Here is an 18,181-nt window from a genome sequence, read left to right on the forward strand (position 1 = left end):
ATTCCCAAACCATCCATCTCAGTGGCAATTAGGAAAGAAATATGAATCTCATGTTATCAGTTCAGAGTTTTTCCAGTAACTTTCTACTTAATCTTTGGAATGTGCACTATTCAAAGAGAGAGGACCACAAATTTAATTGGGATGAGAACAAATGCATAGGCAAAATATAATTTGACTTTAAGGAATGATCCCAGTATTTAAAACCTATCAGTTTTGCCCTCCACCTCAGTTATTAATAGCACAGGTGCAAAAGCAATCAGCCACTTCTCTTGGGATAACCCAAAGCTGCTGGGGTTGTGTGGAGATCTGGAAGGGTATTTGGGCACCTGCAGGTCAGAACATTGTGTGCAGATGCCCTGCTGAATGCAGCCTGGCTGTGAGCTCCCACTCTAAGAATAAACACTTCCTAAAAATAAACCTGTGCTCTCCTGGCTTTAGTTTTTCCTTTGTTTTCTTTCTCTCTTTCCTTCTGCTCACCTATCCAGCCATAGTCTCATCTGCACTTTGTATGGCTCAAATATTCCAAAAATCCTCTCTCCAGCCTCCTAGCACAGAAAGAAAACTACAGCACTGTTAAGTTCACTTTCTAAAATCACAGATATGAAAATAAGCCATTTTGGAGCCAGGCATGTGTTTTACAATAATTTACAAAGCCTGTAATTCCATCCTCATAACCATCAGCAGACTGTGTAAGGAGTGAATCACTGAATTGACTTGGATGAGGAAAAGGCAGCTTTTTTATGTCAGAATTACAGCAGGAATAATTTAGAACTTATTTTCAATTGAAAAACAAATGAAATGGTTCAGAGACTTAAGAATACTCACAGGGAGCAGATGGACAACTACCACACTAGCACGAAGTTCAACATCATAGAGCCTTTTCCTGATTGTCACTTCAAGTCAGGTGTCCCTCCATCCCTCAGTCTCCCTAAGAAGAACAGCAATATTGGCACAAAGGGCATGAGAAATCTGTAAGACTTTCATATTTTGCACCCCCACTTCCCACTCTTTCCTAAAGGAAAGTTCCAAGTCCAAGGGAAAGTTACCAATCCCCCACATGTCACAGGTAAGGGGTTTGGTTCCTTCCTCTGTCATGGTGAGCTGGGCCAAAATCTTCTTTGTGACTGAGTGGTCATTTTGGAAATCCAGCTGGATCTGCCTCAAGGGAACATGATTTTCCCAAGCCATCAGAGCACGGATCTCACTCACCATGACTGAGCTCCTTTTGTACTCAGCCTTTCCTCTTCCTCATGCAGAGCAACATCAGTTTAAGTGTTGTCATCCCAGCTTTTCTCTTCCCACTATCCAGCCCTTCCACATCAGCAGGGATGGGGGCAGCCTTCCCCAAATATATTCTTTCATTGAATGTTTCCAACCAGGCTACATTTTTCATAGTCTTTATTTGCATCAATCATGCTAAAAGCTGATGTAGCATTACTTAATCTTTGACAGGGGGAGAATTAAGATACAGGTTTATTCACTTACAGAAAATGTCAGACTAGAATTAGATGATCACTTAAGGGATTGAACTTAACTACTACGAGAGCTGCTTTCTCAAATAGAAAATGTTCATATTCTTGCCTTTTTTCCCCCCTGGGTTGTGGTGGCATGAAAATGGGATTTATTAGAACCTGGAGTAAGTTTGGGGTAAATTATCCTGTTCTTTTCTTCAGTGCAAACAACTGATAGCTGAATATTCAGCATCAAACTGCACTAGGCTGGGTCTGGGAGCACCCTGGGTAGTGCAGCTCACACAGAGGAATTTTAAGGATTTGTGCCTGAGGGCGAGTGAGATTGGCTGTGCAGTCTGGGTCTGGTCTGGCTTCTGACAGTGCTGGGAGCTGATTTACAGAGCCAGGACAGCCCCTCTGCAGCTGAGGCTTTGCACACACCAAGCACGCTGCTCCGAGCTGCCAGAAGGATGGAATGCAACACCAGTATCCAAGAGATCATTCCATGCACAGCCCAGGATGGAATGCAGTTGTCCCAGCACTTTGTCCTGGGGCCCAAGGAGGCCAATGATATATCCAGGGAAGTGCTGGGAGGAGCATTGCCAGCAGGGCAGGGAGGGATCCTGCCCCTGCACCCAGCCCTGGAAGCACCTCTGGGTGCTGTGCCCAGCCCTGGGGACACCTCTGGGTGCTGTGTCCAGCCCTGGGGACACCTCTGGGTGCTGTGTCCAGCCCTGGGGACACCTCTGGGTGCTGTGCCCAGCCCTGGCTCCTCCTGGAGCAGGGCCAGTGGAGGCTGCAGAGCTGAGCAAGGGCCTGGAGCATCTTTGGTGCTCAGGAAAGGCTGAGGGAGCTGGGGCTGCTCAGCCTGGAGAGGAGCCTCAGCTGAGAGGGGCCTCAGCTCTGGGTGTCCTGTGTGTCTCTGTCTGTCCACGTGTGTCCCTGTCTGTCCATGTGAATCCCTGTCTGTCCATGTGTGTCCCTGTCTGTCCACGTGTGTCCCTGTCTGTCCATGTGAATCCCTGTCTGTCCATGTGTGTCCCTGTCTGTCCCTGTCTGTCTGTCCCTGTGTGCAGGACTCAGAGCAGCCCAGGCTCTGCTCCAGGCCCAGCAATGGCCCCAGAGCCCCGGGCAGGGCCTGAGCTCAACAATTCCCTGCCCAGGAGGCAGAACTCCTGCCCCGGGCAGTGCCAGCCCTGAAGGGAGGGTGTGGAGTCTCCTCCCTGCAGATATTCCAGAAGCCACTGGACACAATCCTGTGCCCTGCCTGTGCTCTGGGATGGCCCTGCTGGAGCAGGGAGCCAGGACCTGGTGACCCTCTGAGGTCCTTTCCAGCCTGACCCATCCTCAGGTTTTGTGCAAATCTTCTCCTCTTAATACGCTCACCTGGGTCAGGGGGCTCACTGCAATTATCACTAAATTAATACCAATTAAATACCTCAGTAGTGAACAGGCAGCTCTGTAGCCCTGGTCCTGCGCTGTGCTGAGTTCCCACTGATGAAACATCCAGGCACTGATATTTCCTCTGCACCATTCAGTGCCCAAGCAGGACAAACAGCCCTGGGAGCGTGGAGCTGGGATGGGGAACACCAGCAGCTCTCCAGGAACCCATCCCTTCATCTCCAACCAGGCCTAGCCACTGCTGCCCAACCTCCTGCCCCTTGTAAGGAGCTCTGGTGGGGAGGGGGTTAACAGGCAGCCACACACATTTTCCTCCTCCCTAGCAGAGTTCCCCCAATCAAAGCAACAGCCTGTTTTCCAGCATGGAGCTCCTCTTCCCACTCCAGGGTCACAGATTGCCAGCCTTGTTTTAATGAGCTGTGTCCTGCAAATTTCACAGTCACTTCCAGTCTAATAAGGGAACCCACAGGGGTGGTGTTTTCAATTTGCTCCTCTTTCCTGGAGAGTTTGTGCCATACATCACATGGAGCAGCTCACAGCTGGTGCAAAGAGAAAAGAATTAGCTTGTATTCCCCACGCAGGGGTTTTATAATTCAATATTTATTAAGATTGGGGTCCTCTCATTTGAAAGGCCAAACAGTTTGTTTTACTATGTGTGGGATAGATTACGTTAATATAGTGAACGAGGGCTTCCAAGAGCTAATTTAGTGAGGGTATTGAAAAGCCCTGCACATGATAGAAATATTATGAACAAGTAAGAATCCTTAATACTTTGTCTAACCAAGCCCTGTGCATACAAATTAAACATAATTGGAAACCCTGTTCCAACCATCAGACTAAGGGCTACTTTACAACTGAAATGACACCTAAATGTCTAATTTTAATTTTAAATTCACCCTATAAAAGCACAGCCTGATTGTTTTCCTCCTTTCGAAAGAAGATTTATGAAAAACGAGCAAATCTAAGCCTCACTTAAATGTATATGAATGAACACAGCTTTCAGCTGAAGCTCATTGCAAAGCAGAACTCCTTGAATATTAATTAATTCTTCCAGACATTCGATATTCCCCTGTACACACAGTAGCACAATACTATTGCTCAGTAAATAATACCAGAGTCCCATGAGAAATTCGGAGATCTGGTTTCAACTTTTAATCTAAAAGCAATGCAAAATATTCCATCATTTTGGAATATAGACTATATCAATATTCACATAGAAAACTTTGCATTAGAGCCACAGAACTGGAAAAACCCTCTAAGACCATCAAGTCCAACAGCAGCTGCCTGGCAACAACAGCCCAGCATTGCCAAGGCCACCACTAAACCATGTCCCCAGGTGCCACAGAATGGGAATTCCACCCTCCACCCTCCCTGTCCTGGGCCGCTGTGGAAGGGCTGGACAATCCTTTCAGTGAAGAAATTGTCCCCAGTATCCAACTAAACCTCCCCTGGCCCAGCCTGAGGCCGTTCCCTCTCCTCCTGTCCCTGTTCCTGGAGCAGAGCCCGACCCCCCGGCTGTCCCCTCCTGGCAGGAGCTGTGAGAGCCACAAGGTCCCCCTGAGCCTCCTTTGCTCCAGGCTGAGCCCCTTCCCAGCTCCCTCAGGAACTCTCCAGCCCCTTCCCAGCTCCCCCAGGAACTCTCCAGCCCCTTCCCAGCTCCCTCAGGAACTCTCCATTCCCTTCCCAGCTCCTCAGGAACTCTCCAGCCCCTTCCCAGCTCCCTCAGGAACTCTCCATTCCCTTCCCAGCTCCCCCAGGAACTCTCCAGCCCCTTCCCAGCTCCCTCAGGAACTCTCCAGCCCCTTCCCAGCTCCCTCAGGAACTCTCCAGCCCCTTCCCAGATCCCTCAGGAATTCTCTAGCCACTTCCCAGCTCCCTCAGGAATCCTCCAGCCCCTTCCCAGCTCTGTTCCCTGCCCTGGACACGCTCCAGCCCCTCAATGTCCTCCTTGTCAGCGGGGCCCAGGGCTGCCCCCAGCACTGGAGGTGCCCCAGCAGTGCCAGCACAGGGGACAATCCCTGCCCTGCTCCTGCTGCCACCCCACGGCTGGCACAGCCCAGGTGCCCTCGGCCTCTTGCCCACCTGGGCTCATGTCCAGCCACTGGCACAGCACCCCAGGGCCTTTCCCAGCCCCTCTGCCCCAGCCTGGAGCTCCGCAGGGCTGGTGTGACCCCAGTGCAGGAGCCAGCACCCGGCCTTGGTGCCCTGTTGGATCCGGGGTCCAGCCTGTGCCCATCTCTCTGCAGAGCCCCTGCCCTGTGGCACAGCCACACCACAGTCAAAGCTACACCACAGCCACACCTACAACACAGCCACAGCCACAGCACAGCCACAGCACAGCCACAACACAGCCACAGCCACACCTACAACACAGCCACAGCCACAGCACAGCCACAGCACAGCCACAGCCACACCACAGCCAGAGGCACAGCTACACCACAGTCAAAGGTACACCACAGCCACACCTACAACACAGCCACAGCCACAGCACAGCCACAGCACAGCCACAGCACAGCCACAGCCACACCTACAACACAGCCACAGCCACACCTACAACACAGCCACAGCCACAGCACAGCCACAGCACAGCCACAGCACAGCCACAGCCAGAGGCACAGCTACACCACAGCCACACCTACAACACAGCCACACCACAGCCACAGCCACAGCCACACCTACAACACAGCCACATCACAGCCACAGCCACAGCACAGCCACAGCTACACCACAGCTACACCACAGGCACAGCCACAGCCACATCTACAATACAGCCACATCACAGCCACAGCCACAGCACAGCCACAGCCACAGCACAGCCACAGCCACAGCTACACCACAGCTACACCACAGGCACAGGCGCCCAGCTGGGTGGCACTGACTGGGGTGCCCTCCATCCCCTCCCCACGCCCTGCAGAAAGGCACTGACCAGGCCTGGTGCCAGGCTGAGCCTCGGGAGCCCCAGCCCTGCCCAGCTGGGTTTAACCCGTTCCCTGCCATCTGCTGGCTGTTACCTGAGCACACCGGCCAAGCCGCGAGCAGAGGGTTTCTCAGCAGAATACTCTGGGAAGTGCTGGCAGAGGCTTTACCAAAGCCCAGGTATGAGGACTCACAGCCTGTCCCTCCGGGTCTTCTTAGGGCTTCTCCATGGCTGGGGGGTGGCCAAGACTTCTCCTGCCTCTGGCACCAGCTGGGGACTCCTGGCAGCTCCCTCTGCTCCCCGAGGGTCCCTGGGCTGGAGCCCCCCGTGCACCTCCTCTCTGCTTTAGAGCCACCCATCCCAGTGCCTGCATTTGAGATTCTCCCACCCAGCATTTGGGCATTTAGATGCTCTATTGAACAGAATTAAAGGATTTAATTTAGTGAGATTTGGCATTAGCTTGTGCTTCTCTACTGTCCATTAGTGTCAGAGCTGAGCTATGGATCCATTCCAATAAATGTTTGTACAAACATGTTTGTATACAGATTCATGCAGCTATAAATTCAGCATGAGGCACTTCTCACTGAAACATGCACCATGACTCACTGAAAACATGAAGAGAATTTCATTTTTTTGAGGGAAGGATTTTTTAATTAGCCAGTAAAGTTCAGGAGACAACACATCATCCAATAGTGAACTGCTGCAAATCCTATTCAATAGTGAATAGGCTGCTGTGTTAGGAACCTCCCAAACGAAGAGCAGCTAAAGGAAGTATTTTTTAATCTGTCTCTCACAAATATTCCTGGTTTGGATGTTTTCTGCTTAAACTATTTGTGTTAATGTGATTATTCAGTTAAACGAGTAACAAGAAGAGGTTCCTCAACCCAGGGCGTGGCAAACATCTTAAGCACGGCTGGAAAACTGCATCATGTCTGCATCATACCCAAATGCCACCATATGCTCCTGCTGTCTGCACAAACTGGAATGAGAGCCAGCCACTCAAGAACCAGGAGGTGCACAGAGGCTTCCCAGTGACCAGTGCTCACCTTCTGGTACAAGAGTGTACAAGAGACTGACCCACACTTAGACCCTTGCAGGTTAGCAGTGAGGCTTGTGTCCATGCAGCCACTTTACAGTTCTCATGGGCTCATTATTAACCTTAAATCCAGGTTTAATTTTCCACGTCCTGCTGGAAGACATTATTAACCTAAATCCAGGTTTAATCTTCGATGTCCTGCTGGAAAATCTCAGAATGTCAAGGAAAAAATTCTCCCAAGTGATCTGGAGTGACTTTCTGTGGCCTGGAGAGCAGGAGAACACAGCGTGGAAAACAAAGAAAACCAGCTTTACCTGACACCACAGTTAATAAAAATTAAATGTCAGACGGGACAAGAAAAAGTGATGTGGTAACATACAGAGGACAGGATCCATGAGAGACTCTGAGTAATGAAAAGGTCAGGGGAAGCTATAAATAAAGCCTGAGGCATGTGAGGTCTGGGGAGGCAGGGAGCTCATCAGGGAGTATAGAAACTCAGGCAACTAATGGATATGTTTTATGTAAATGGAGCAATTTCTCTTCAGGTATGGAACCTGCTCTTTCTCAGAACAGTACAGAGACTCCCTGTCCACCTGCAAAACACAGCAAGGGCTGACCATGGTCCTTGTAGGGACTGGACTGTGCAGGGACAGCTCGGCCCTGGGGATAGGAGCCATTCCTACCTCTGCCAGGCTACCTTGTGCAGGCATGTCCCAAACACCACCTGAGACTCAGTTTGTAGAACCCACCTTCTGCAAGGAAAATCCTGAGGGCCTGCAGGTTTTGCAGGTGGGAAATGTCCTGAGTTTGCATGGTTACATGGTCTGATATTGCCAAGGCTTTCCTCCCCCTCGTCTGAGTCTCCAATTCGGTCCCCTCTATATGGACAGTGTTATTTCTGGTTCTTATCCCAGCATCCATGCCTGTGCTGATGAAGCACAGCCACAGAGAGTTGTCCCACCCTGCACTCAAGGGCTGCACGATGTCCTGTGCCAGCGTCCCACGCCACTGTTGTACAAACCTGGACAAACAAACAGATTAAACTGCAGCCATAAAGCCCCAGCTCTAAAAACCAACCCATTTAGAATTCAGGACATGCTCATGGACCTTCTTGAGCTGGAGCCAAAGCAGATCCCACAAAGCCACAGGTGTGAGCACTGAACTGTGTGGGGTCAGAGGGAGCCAGGGGCAAATCCAGTTATGGTGCCTTCCCCACATTGTCTGGAGTGAGGGGCAGCTCTTTGTGCTGGGCTGGCTGCTCAGGAACACCACCAGGACCAGCTCCTCATGCAGCTCACGGGGCTGAATTGTGGGAGTGTCATGCAGGAGGAGCTGCACGGGTGCTGAATTGTGGGAGTGTCATGCAGGAGGAGCTGCACGGGTGCTGAATTCTGGGTGTGACATGCAGGAGGAGATGCACAGGTGCTGAATTGTGGGTGTGACATGCAGGAGGAGCTGCACGAGTGCTGAATTGTGGGAGTGTCATGCAGGAGGAGATGCACAGGTGCTGAATTCTGGGTGTGACATGCAGGAGGAGCTGCATGGGTGCCGAACTGTGGGTGTGTCATGCAGGAGGAGATGCACAGGTGCTGAATTGTGGGTGTGACGTGCAGGAGGAGATGCACAGGTGCTGAATTGTGGGTGTGTCATGCAGGAGGAGCTGCACAGGTGCTGAATTGTAGATGTGTCATGCAGGAGGAGCTGCACAGGTGCTGAATTTTAGGTGTGTCATTCAGGAGAAATTGCACAGGTGCTGAACTGTGGGTGTGTCATGCAGGAGGAGCTGCACAGGTGCTGAATTGTAGATGTGTCATGCAGGAGGAGCTGCACGGGTGCTGAATTTTAGGTGTGTCATTCAGGAGAAATTGCACAGGTGCTGAACTGTGGGTGTGTCATGCAGGAGGAGCTGCACAGGTGCTGAATTCTGGGTGTGACATGCAGGAGGAGCTGCACGGGTGCCGAACTGTGGGTGTGTCATGCAGGAGGAGCTGCACAGGTGCTGATTTTTGGATGTGTCATGCAGGAGCTGCACAGGTGCTGATTTTTGGATGTGTCATGCAGGAGGAGCTGCACAGGTGCTGAATTCTGGGTGTGACATGCAGGAGGAGCTGCCCAGCACAGGCTCTGCAGACACAGGCTCGGGAGCTGAGCTCTCTCAGCAGCAGATGGGGAGAGGAACGGGGTGGGGGAAGCACAGGGCAGCGAACAGCCCCGATCCAATAAAACCCGACATCCTGAAACCCAGCGTGGAAGGATTCCTCCTCTCCGCTGTCCCGGCAGCCTCACGAGATCCAGGTCCTGGCCCTGTCCCTCTCCGTTCCCAAGTGCTGTTTCTGTCCCTTTATCTGCCTTGGCAGCGTGGAGAGGCTTTGCCAGGGAAGCACAAACCCCTCCTGGGCTCCCTGGAAGGGTCCAGCAGGCCAAGGCTGTCTCTGCCTGCACCTGGCACTGCCTCCCCTCCTCCCATTCCGGGAGCAGGGGAGCAGCTGAGCCCTGCAGATGGGCACTGGGGGTGGCCGTGCTGTGGCTTGCTTGGCACAGCACTGGCGGGCACGCCACGGAGCGAGTGGGAGCACGCAGGGGCTGAGCAGCCAGCAGCTTGCACCATCGTTCATCTTCCTGCTACTGCGAGCTTTCCTCCTCATTCAGGGATAAATCTGCAGCAATGTGGAGGCTTGGAGCTGTCAGCCTCATTCTTCTCAGGTGCTTTTAGGTGATTTCCTACAGTGCACTTCTTGCACTTTTCGGTGGTGGGAACAGCTGTGTCCCTGCTCAGTGAGCTGCACACCAGGACATGAGGCACTCCTGAGTAATCCTGAGTAAAATTGCAAAGCATTTGCTCCTCTTTGAGATGGAAATATGTTTTTTATTAACCTTGGGCTTTATCTGCATTTAGTAAATCACACAGGATATGAGGACCTGAGTAAAATTAAGAAAAACAGATTTTAAGATTAGTATTTTTTGACATCTATCCCCAAAACATTCATCAACCAGGATAGTGAATTCACTGGTTCTCAGCCTAACCCATAGCAGCTGTTTGTACACACAGTAAAAATACAATCTCTTTCAATCTGATGAAAATCCCATAAAGGAAAATGTAATGAAAGAAAGATGGGTCAAAAATATGATTCATTTGCACTCCTAAAATGCAGGCTAGTCTTGCTGAATTTGCACATTGTAACTGCAAAAGGCATGAAATCCTTAAAATATTTCTGCAATGGTCTTATGCTGAATGAAGAGCTTTATGAATATTTCAATTACAAGATGAGGCTTGAAAGGATACAGTTGTTTCAATTTTGAATCACCCTTCCTTAAATAACTTGCCCTATTTGGTAGGAAACGAGACTCAGTTAAATCTGACACAAACTGGGTAAGGATGGAGCTCCCTGAGCTGGAACCCCCTCGCTGCCCCCCTTTGCTGCTTGGGACAGAGCAGGAGCCCTTGGCCCCCCTGGGACAAACCAGCCCTGTCTGATGGCTCCAGGCCTCCTCTCCTCCTCCTCGCCTCTGTTATTTACAGGATTTGGTAAATGAAAGGCTCAGCTCTTTGCTGTGCAGTGCAACACCTGCCCCTCTGTGCATCAGGAGGCCATCCTGTCCTTTTGGGATTTGAGAGATGCCCAGAGAGCAGCAAATCCCACTGTGCTGAACTGATCAGCTCGTTTCTATTCCCAGGTACAGAAAGATCCCTGATTTCCTCCTCTGTCCTACTCAGAGATGCACCATGATGCAAATACTCGTGTGTTAAAGCACAGCTTTACAACCACTTCATGTCCTCATTCTGATATCACTAATCCAGCCAAATACAGCTCTGATTTTGAGGAGTTATTCCTGGTTTTACTGGAGTTAATGAAACCAGGCTGGCTTTTTTTCATTAATTCTTTTAGACCACCCAACTGAACCAGAGTCAGTATTTGCCCACACCTTCAGTGCTTGCTAAACTGCATCTCTGGAATTGCATTCATCCCAACACATGAAGCACAGATTTTAGTGGAACTTCAGATTTCACCTTCTTGGAAAAGCAGTTGCATGTTTGTATTGCCTGGTTCCATCTAAGCAGGACAGCTCAGTCCTGCAAGGAGAATAATAAACTTCCTTCAGCAAAGCTGCAGAATTAGATTTTACTTTTCAGCAGAAATTATCCTCCAGCACCAGCTGTTTAGCACAGACACCCCTGTATGCATTTTCTTATGCACAACAGCGTCTGAAAGTGCATCTTTCCCCTCCACTTCCTAAGGCAGGACTTAAGAACCAAGTTCTGGTTTGATAGTTGTTGGCAAAGCTGAGGGACTCACTGGGCTCCCCATTTCCCTGAAAGAGAATGATCACCCAAAATGAAATCAGAATTCAGCCCTGACTTCCTCTTGGAATAAAATGCCAGCATCTGTATTCTGCCACTCGTCACAGCCACCAGAGTCCAGACACCTCTGGAAATGAAGCCCTGACTGGAGTCACTCCAAGCAGACTCTCAGGAGTTCATCACCACTTCCCTGGCCTCTGAATGGAACCACTTCTGAAAGCTTGCCTGGTTTCCCTGGACCTTAATTAAGCATCTTCTCTTTCCTCCACCACACTGCTGTTTAACACATCCTGGCAACCTGCCCCTCATATATTGCAGGAGATATGGCTGGCAGCAAACAGAGCTTATCACTGGGTATTAATTACTTGAGCATAAATAACATTCCCTCTTCTCTCAGGTCCATGATCCACCCTTTCTGATGGAAATATATTCATAGTAACAAGAGAGGGAAAACAATGAGGCGGTAAATTTAAGCCTAAAATGAGTGATGAGTCTGCAATGAGTGAAAATTAAAGCCAGGATAATTAAAATGAAAAATAAAGGTACATTTCTAAGAGGGATGTTGATTAACCCCTGCCCAGAATCATCTGCCAAAGCAAAGGCTGGATTTTTCCATTCTATCTTCAGATCAGTCTAAGAAATTAACTCCAGTCAAAATGAAAATGCTTAATATGGATAAATATGGGAATTCATACAGGAGAAAGAAGCACCCGAGGCACACACCCAAGGCCAGCTGGGCCCTCCATGACCACCAGTGGCACTGCCCACGGCCAGAACAGCTCGAAGGCCGGGTCTGGGAAAGCAGCTGATGGAATAAAAGCACGGGGTGTGCAGGGCTCCCTCCCAGAGCATTCCCAAAGGCTCCCACGGAGCCCAGCTGAGCACAGAGCTCTGCTGTGCTCCCCTGCCTGCTCCACTGCCCCCTCAGCTCTCCTCCTGGAGAGGTGCTGTCCAGCCTCCCTGCACAGGCAGGAGATGGAAGCACAGGAACCAGCTTTTGGCTGCTCCAAAGTTCTCAGGGGTGACTGCAGGGCAGGAGCACGCCCTGGCATCCAGCTCCTGCTCTGCACTGCTCAGGGTGATTGTGCTGTGCCATGTGGGATCTGCCTCTGTGCTGTTGGGAAAGCCTCTGAAGGTGCAGCTTTGCCTGCTGGGGACACAATGTGTGTAGAGAGGCACCTGGGCTCATGTTTAATAAGCCAGCCCTCAGGTGCTGTGTTAAAATGCAGGGTTCAAGTGGAAATGTTTGCACACACAACACTGGCAGCTTCTGAGTGCCCCTGTTATGCATAAGTGGCTCCTACATGAGTTGTGGATGGATTCTGTCGTGACTTTGCCTTATCAGTGATACATTCATAAAGCAGATGTTTTCCATGTTTTGAATATGTATTTTTAGCTTGTTTACTGGGTCCATTATAGAAATGGTTATTCATGGGTGAATAGCATGCTTACAGGTTATAAATGTTTCTTGTGGAGTATTAGTTAACATTTGTAAAATTACACTGATGAGTGTAGATTTTATATGGGGTATTTACGTGGGTGGATGTATCTCTGTGAGTTATTTCAACTCTCATAAGAGACGCAGCTTTGTATTTAAATGTTCATTACAGCAAAGAGTGCATCTTTTATGCTTTTATTCCCATGGTTTATTGTCTGTCCTGCACATGCTGGTGAACAGCAGGGAAATGGATCCAATTGTCAGAGATGACAGTTCTGGAAGAGGTGCTCTCCCTCACTTTTAGGAAAGTTCAATACACTCACTAAATTAAAACTCTTTCAGGAAAAGAACAACCCTGGGGCCTGCCTGATAGGCTTTGGAAGGGGTTCCCAAACCCCCAGAAGTGGTGGCCAGGCTGCACAACTTGAAAATATGTTTTGAAAATACAGGAAACATAGGGTGCCCCCAGGCCTGGGGATCCTCTGCTCCAGATCTGCTCAGCTCAATGAGGAATGCAGGAGGGGGTTTCTCCATCCTCCAGAAACAGGGAAATTCCCGGGCTCAGCTCATGCAGGCACAGTTTGAAACCTCTGTTCAGGAAGTCACTGGGGCACATTTGCAGATTCCAAACACAAAACAAGTCTTGTGCTACCCCTCACACCGTGTGATGGATTTGCACCACCCACCCTTCAGCAGACATCCAGCCAGTAACAACCCAGATTCCTTACATGAGGATACATGAATTCCCAGACTCCACAGGCTTAGGAAGGAGCAGTTTTGTGGGATGAGATCTCAAGGGCAGACTAAAGAGCTTTTGGGTATTTGCAGGTGGCTATTTTCTCCCTGGGAGGCAAGAGCCAGGAAGGAGAAAGGTGCAGAGGGAGTCCAGTGCCATTTTCCAGGCTCTGTCTCCGGCCTCACAGGAGGGACCCATCAAACCTCTCTCATGTTCAGCTGAGCTGGACAAGGCACTCGCTGGCCAGGGTTTATGTAACATCCCTCTGAGGGCTCAAACTGCCTCTGACTTGCACAGACCCATTGCAGTTTTGCTTTTCACTTCCATCTCCTGCAGTAGGAGATCACTTCAGCTACAGAGGAAGAAAATCTGAAACCCAGTTTTGATTTTTGACACGTAATTATCTTGCAGAGGCTGGGTGAGAAGGTCTCAGAAAATGAACATTCTAAGGATCTCATTTTTCTCTCTGTTTTCTTCTCTCTGTTCCTCTGAGGCTCAGGATAGAAAAAGAGGAACCTGAGCAGAAAAACGAAAATGAGACCTCTAGAAAAATTCTGCCCACTCTGAGGCTGTAAGATGCTTTCTAGAATTGATGAGCATTTCCAGTGGAGTTCCTTACCTTGAAATGTGCAGTGTAACTGAGAGATAATTCCTGTACCCTGCAGGCTGAGCTGGCTTAAGTACATGGTTTAAGTACAACACAGCCATGTCGTGGTAATTTTTCCACCCCCTCAGAAAACCCCCCATAAATTTCTCTTTTCCCTAAATTATAAGATTACATCTCTAAGTAAATGGTATCTACAACCCCTACAGATTGTATTCTCTTTCTTGTTTCCATGTCAATAAGACCACTGCTTTCTATTTCCAGTTTATATTTTCTTTGTATTAAAATCAAGAGGCAAAACTGTATTTCGGGTCCTGAGTGTGCAGTTCAGTCCAGACAATGTACATTTATTTCCCAGATAAAGATACAGTCCTTTTTTCTATGGAAGATTACTCTTGCATATTATGTATTTCTCATTTTATTTTATTGAAAAAGTAATTCTGCAGGTAGTCTGCTTTTTCCACCAAAGTTTTAGGAGCAAGGGAAGAGATTTTCCCCAAAAAGGCCATTTTTTTCCCGTGTTTTTGAAATTTGTGGAAATCTTTTATCTCACAGACTGCTTTTCTTCATTTCTTTTCTGGATGAGACAATCCTCTTTGGGAAATCTGGTTTTCTGCTTCTTTCTAAAGATCAAAATTGTTGGCTTCAGTTATGTCAGTGAGTTCCAATTAGCTGCAGGAACATCAGCACTTCAACCTTTGTTTTAAATATGTGCTTTGCAGAAAAGCAGCGAATTTTGCAAACATCCACTTACCCAGTCTCCCTACTCCAGAGCCTCTGAAATTCCAGAACATTCCAACCCCCAGGGGACTATGTTCTTTGTTTTAAATTATCAATTGGAACTACAACTGGGACATTCAGGCCAGAAAAAAGCCTTCACTGGGGCAAAATCTAAACTTTCTCTGACCATGGGTAGCCTAAGAAATGTGTCAGAGATTCCATGAGAAGACTACATTAAACACTTCAGCTGGAGAAGACATATCATTGGATAAACATGTTAAAGGTTTGCAGGAAAAGGTGCCCTGCTCATATCAGACATTTTGTAGGAAATAAATCCCAATGGCTGTGATCCTGGAAGCAAACACATTTGTTTGTAAAATTCATGAAGGCAAAACACTTCACTACATAGCGGGGAGGTTTTTACCTTTTCTTTTAATTTAGCCGGAACAATGTCTACAATACATTGACTCACAAATTAAGTGAAGGTATGAAATCACATTCTTCATACTGAGATTGGACATTCTGGACTGGTTCAACACCCCGGCAAGAGGGGCAGAGTTCTGCACGCCCAGCGAAACAACCGGCGGTGGGGATTTCGGTTTGGACAGTGATGAGAAGAGCGGGCCTTGTCCATGGAGACCAAGATGCTTTGCAGAGGAGGAGGCAAAGCCAGAGCCTCAGGAGGAGGGAGGGGAAGCGAGGCCTGGGCAGTGCGGGGACGCCCAGGGTGAGCCCCAGCTCTGGCTGCCAGCGGGTCCTGCTGGCCAGCCCCGTGTCCCAGCGGGTGGCTGTGCTCCAGCAGCTCCAGCTTATACAGGCACCTCTTCCTTCCCCTCTCCCGCTGTCCCGTTGGCTCCGCTCAGTCCTGCCGGCTCCCTGCCTTCCTCCTCCTCCTCCTCCTCCTCCCTGGCTGTCCCTGTGTCCCGGCCCAGGCCGGGCAGGGGCCCGAGGAGCTGCCCTTCCCGGCGGGACTGGGCCAGCTCCTTGGCACAGCACACGGGCGTGTGGGTCTCATAGGTGCTGTGGAAGCTGTTATAGTCCACCTCGTAAAAATCCTTCTCCAGGGTGAGCACGGGGGTGAAGCGGTGTCCCCACAGCACCTCGGTGTCCATGTAGGAGCTGCGAGCCTGGCAAGTCATCCCTGGGTGGAAAGAGAGGGATATTAGAGGCAAAGCTTCCTCAAGTGCTCACCCAACCACGCCTGGCACTTAAAGGCACTTCTGTGCCGCTTCCGTACCTGATTGCTCTGGGACACGGAAAAGTCTTGGCTTAATAAGCCTCACAAAAGCCTCTATTGTGAACAAGCTGAGCACCCAGAGGAAAAGGGATGCATTCGCCTCGGCATCTTCCAGCCCGTGCTGAGGGGTTTGCAGGCTCTAAGCAGATTCTCTCTGCCTCCCCCTGCTCCGCTGAGCTGCTGTTTCCGTGCCTGACACGGACAGGTCCTGGTGGATCCTGCTGGAACAACCCCCAGCCCTGCAAGTGCTGCCCCAGCCCCGGCCCACAGAGCCCAGAGCACAGGGAGCCCCTGCCCTGCCCTCCTCTGGGGCTGCCCCTCCCCACGTCTCTTTATTAGTGCCACAACTCCCCTGCATTAGTGCCACAACTCCCCTGCATTAGTGCCACAACTCCCCTGCATTAGTGCCACAACTCCCCTGCATTAGTACCATAATCTCCCCTGCATTAGTGCAACAATTCCCCTGCAGCACTGACACAATTCCCCTGCAGCAGTGCCATAATTCCCCTGCATTAGTGCCATAATTTCCCCTGCATTAGTGCCACAATTCCCCCTGCATTAGTGCCACAGCTGCACAGACCTGGATGCTCAGCCCAAAGGTGAAGGGTTCCCGTCCCAGCTGGCTTTTGACTCCCCCAGGAGGGCTCAAGCCCTTGTACTGCTGCCTTGTGCTGTGAATGAACAGTGGCTCACAGGAGCTGGTACTTGCCAAGCTGCTTCTCAGCCCCATGGATCAGCATTTCTTTACTTTGTAAAAGTTTAAAGAGAATCTTTGCAGAGCAGGGATAACCACACCTGTCAGCAAATCCTCTTGGAATCACCTCCCAGGGTCAAGGCTGTCTTCCAAACATTTTTCTTTTTTTTTTTTTTTTTTTTTTTTGCTAATTATGTTTTGATTTTGAAATTAATTTCCAGTGAACAGCTAACCTAACCTCACAAAGTCCTCCTACTGTTCTCTCATAGAGGGTAAGGATTGGCCTGACTGGAATAGATTCAAAACATGCACTTTATCCAGTTTCTGCCCAATATTTTCAAGTCTAATTCCTGCAACCCAGAGCACAGGGACAGAAATCTAAAGTAATGCATAGGGGTCAAAAATTTGCAGTGTCAGATGCTTCAGGGAAGAGCATATCACATATTCTCACTCTGTGACTCCTAAGTGACTGAACTCTCAGAGCACTCAGAAAACCCCTTTCCTTTAAAAAAAACCCACCTTTGTGAAAAGAGGACTATTTTGTTCTTATAATTGCTACAGACCATTTAAAGACACCCACACAGGCAAGTTCTCTGCAAAGCTCAAAGTCTCTTAGTGCTTTCCACGGTTTAAAGCTACCAGGCCAGGAGTATTTTCTTCCTTGAAAGGGGAAGAGACAGTGACACATGCAGTGCTGAGGCATCTGCAGTTCCGTGGCACAGGCTGAGAACCCAATCTCTCCCCTCAAGAAGATCTGCAGGAGTGTTTGCTTCTGGGCAGGAACAACAAGTACAGCGTTAGTCACAGTGTTCAGCGTGCCTGCTTCCTGGGCTGGAAGGAGCTGGCAAGTGCAGAGGCTGCCATGAGAAACACATCCAGGGAATTCAAATCACCCCAAGTGCTGCTGCCTTCAGGAGAGGCTCTGGAAGTTCAGCATCTTTTCAGGAAACTCAGCTTTCGCTTTAGAGCTGAAGAGCAGGCGAGGCACTCCTGACTTTGGTGGCTCTGCAATGTGCAGCATCACCAGCCCTGGGGGAAGGAGGTTCAGCCCTCCTGCCCGGGCCAGCTCCTCACTCCCTGGAAGCCCCAGGAGTGCTGCTGCTCTCCCAGTCCTGCTACAGGTTTTGCCAGGGGAGCTGTGTTACAGGCACTGATCCCACACTTTTATTCCTGCTGTCTGGGGGGTCAGGGCTGCAGGGCTAATCCCATTTCCTGGTGCTGCCTCATGCCAGGAGGTTGGAAACCAGCAGCTGGCTAAGATAAACAGGTCCTTTTCCCTTTGCACAGAGCTGGTTTGGCACAGAAATCCCAAAGGCCTCCAAGTGCCTCCTCCAGAGCCAGCAGGGAGAGCAGAAGAGGAGACCCTGCAGGCTCCAGGATCAGTCCTGGATGAGCCAGCTGACTCTTATCCTGGTTTTCCAAGTGCTGCATCAAGGTACCATGAAGGAGTCTTCAGGGCAAAGATGGGGTGTCCTTGTGAAATGTGAGGGCCTGGGGCTCTCTAGGGGAATTCCTGCTTTATAATCCAGGCCTGAAACAGCTCCTTCCCAGGGGGAGCACCTGAGTGAACCTGAGCTCCTGGGACACCATCCCAGTCCCACTCCAAGTATTCAATTAGAGCAGGAACAATGGAAAGCTTTCAGCAAG

General features: G+C 49.8%; 1 protein-coding gene across 5 annotated transcripts in view; it reads right to left on the reverse strand.

The window, feature by feature from the left end:
- KCNJ5 (potassium inwardly rectifying channel subfamily J member 5) overlaps window positions 1-18,181 on the reverse strand; it is an 81,811-nt gene that overhangs the window by 46,510 nt on the left and 17,120 nt on the right. For 2 of the 5 annotated variants that reach the window (XM_021531099.3, XM_085560085.1), the window contains exon 3: window positions 15,017-15,744. The exons of the other annotated variants lie outside the window; for them this stretch is intronic. In XM_021531099.3, the coding sequence (XP_021386774.1) occupies window positions 15,413-15,744 (332 nt within the window). In that variant the 3' untranslated portion in view covers window positions 15,017-15,412. Of the gene's footprint in view, window positions 1-15,016; window positions 15,745-18,181 lie in introns of those variants that run through there. 5 annotated transcript variants of the gene reach the window in all.

Source organism: Lonchura striata, chromosome 24, assembly GCF_050655825.1.
Source record: "Lonchura striata isolate lonStrDom1 chromosome 24, ASM5065582v1, whole genome shotgun sequence".
Taxonomy (NCBI): domain Eukaryota; kingdom Metazoa; phylum Chordata; class Aves; order Passeriformes; family Estrildidae; genus Lonchura; species Lonchura striata.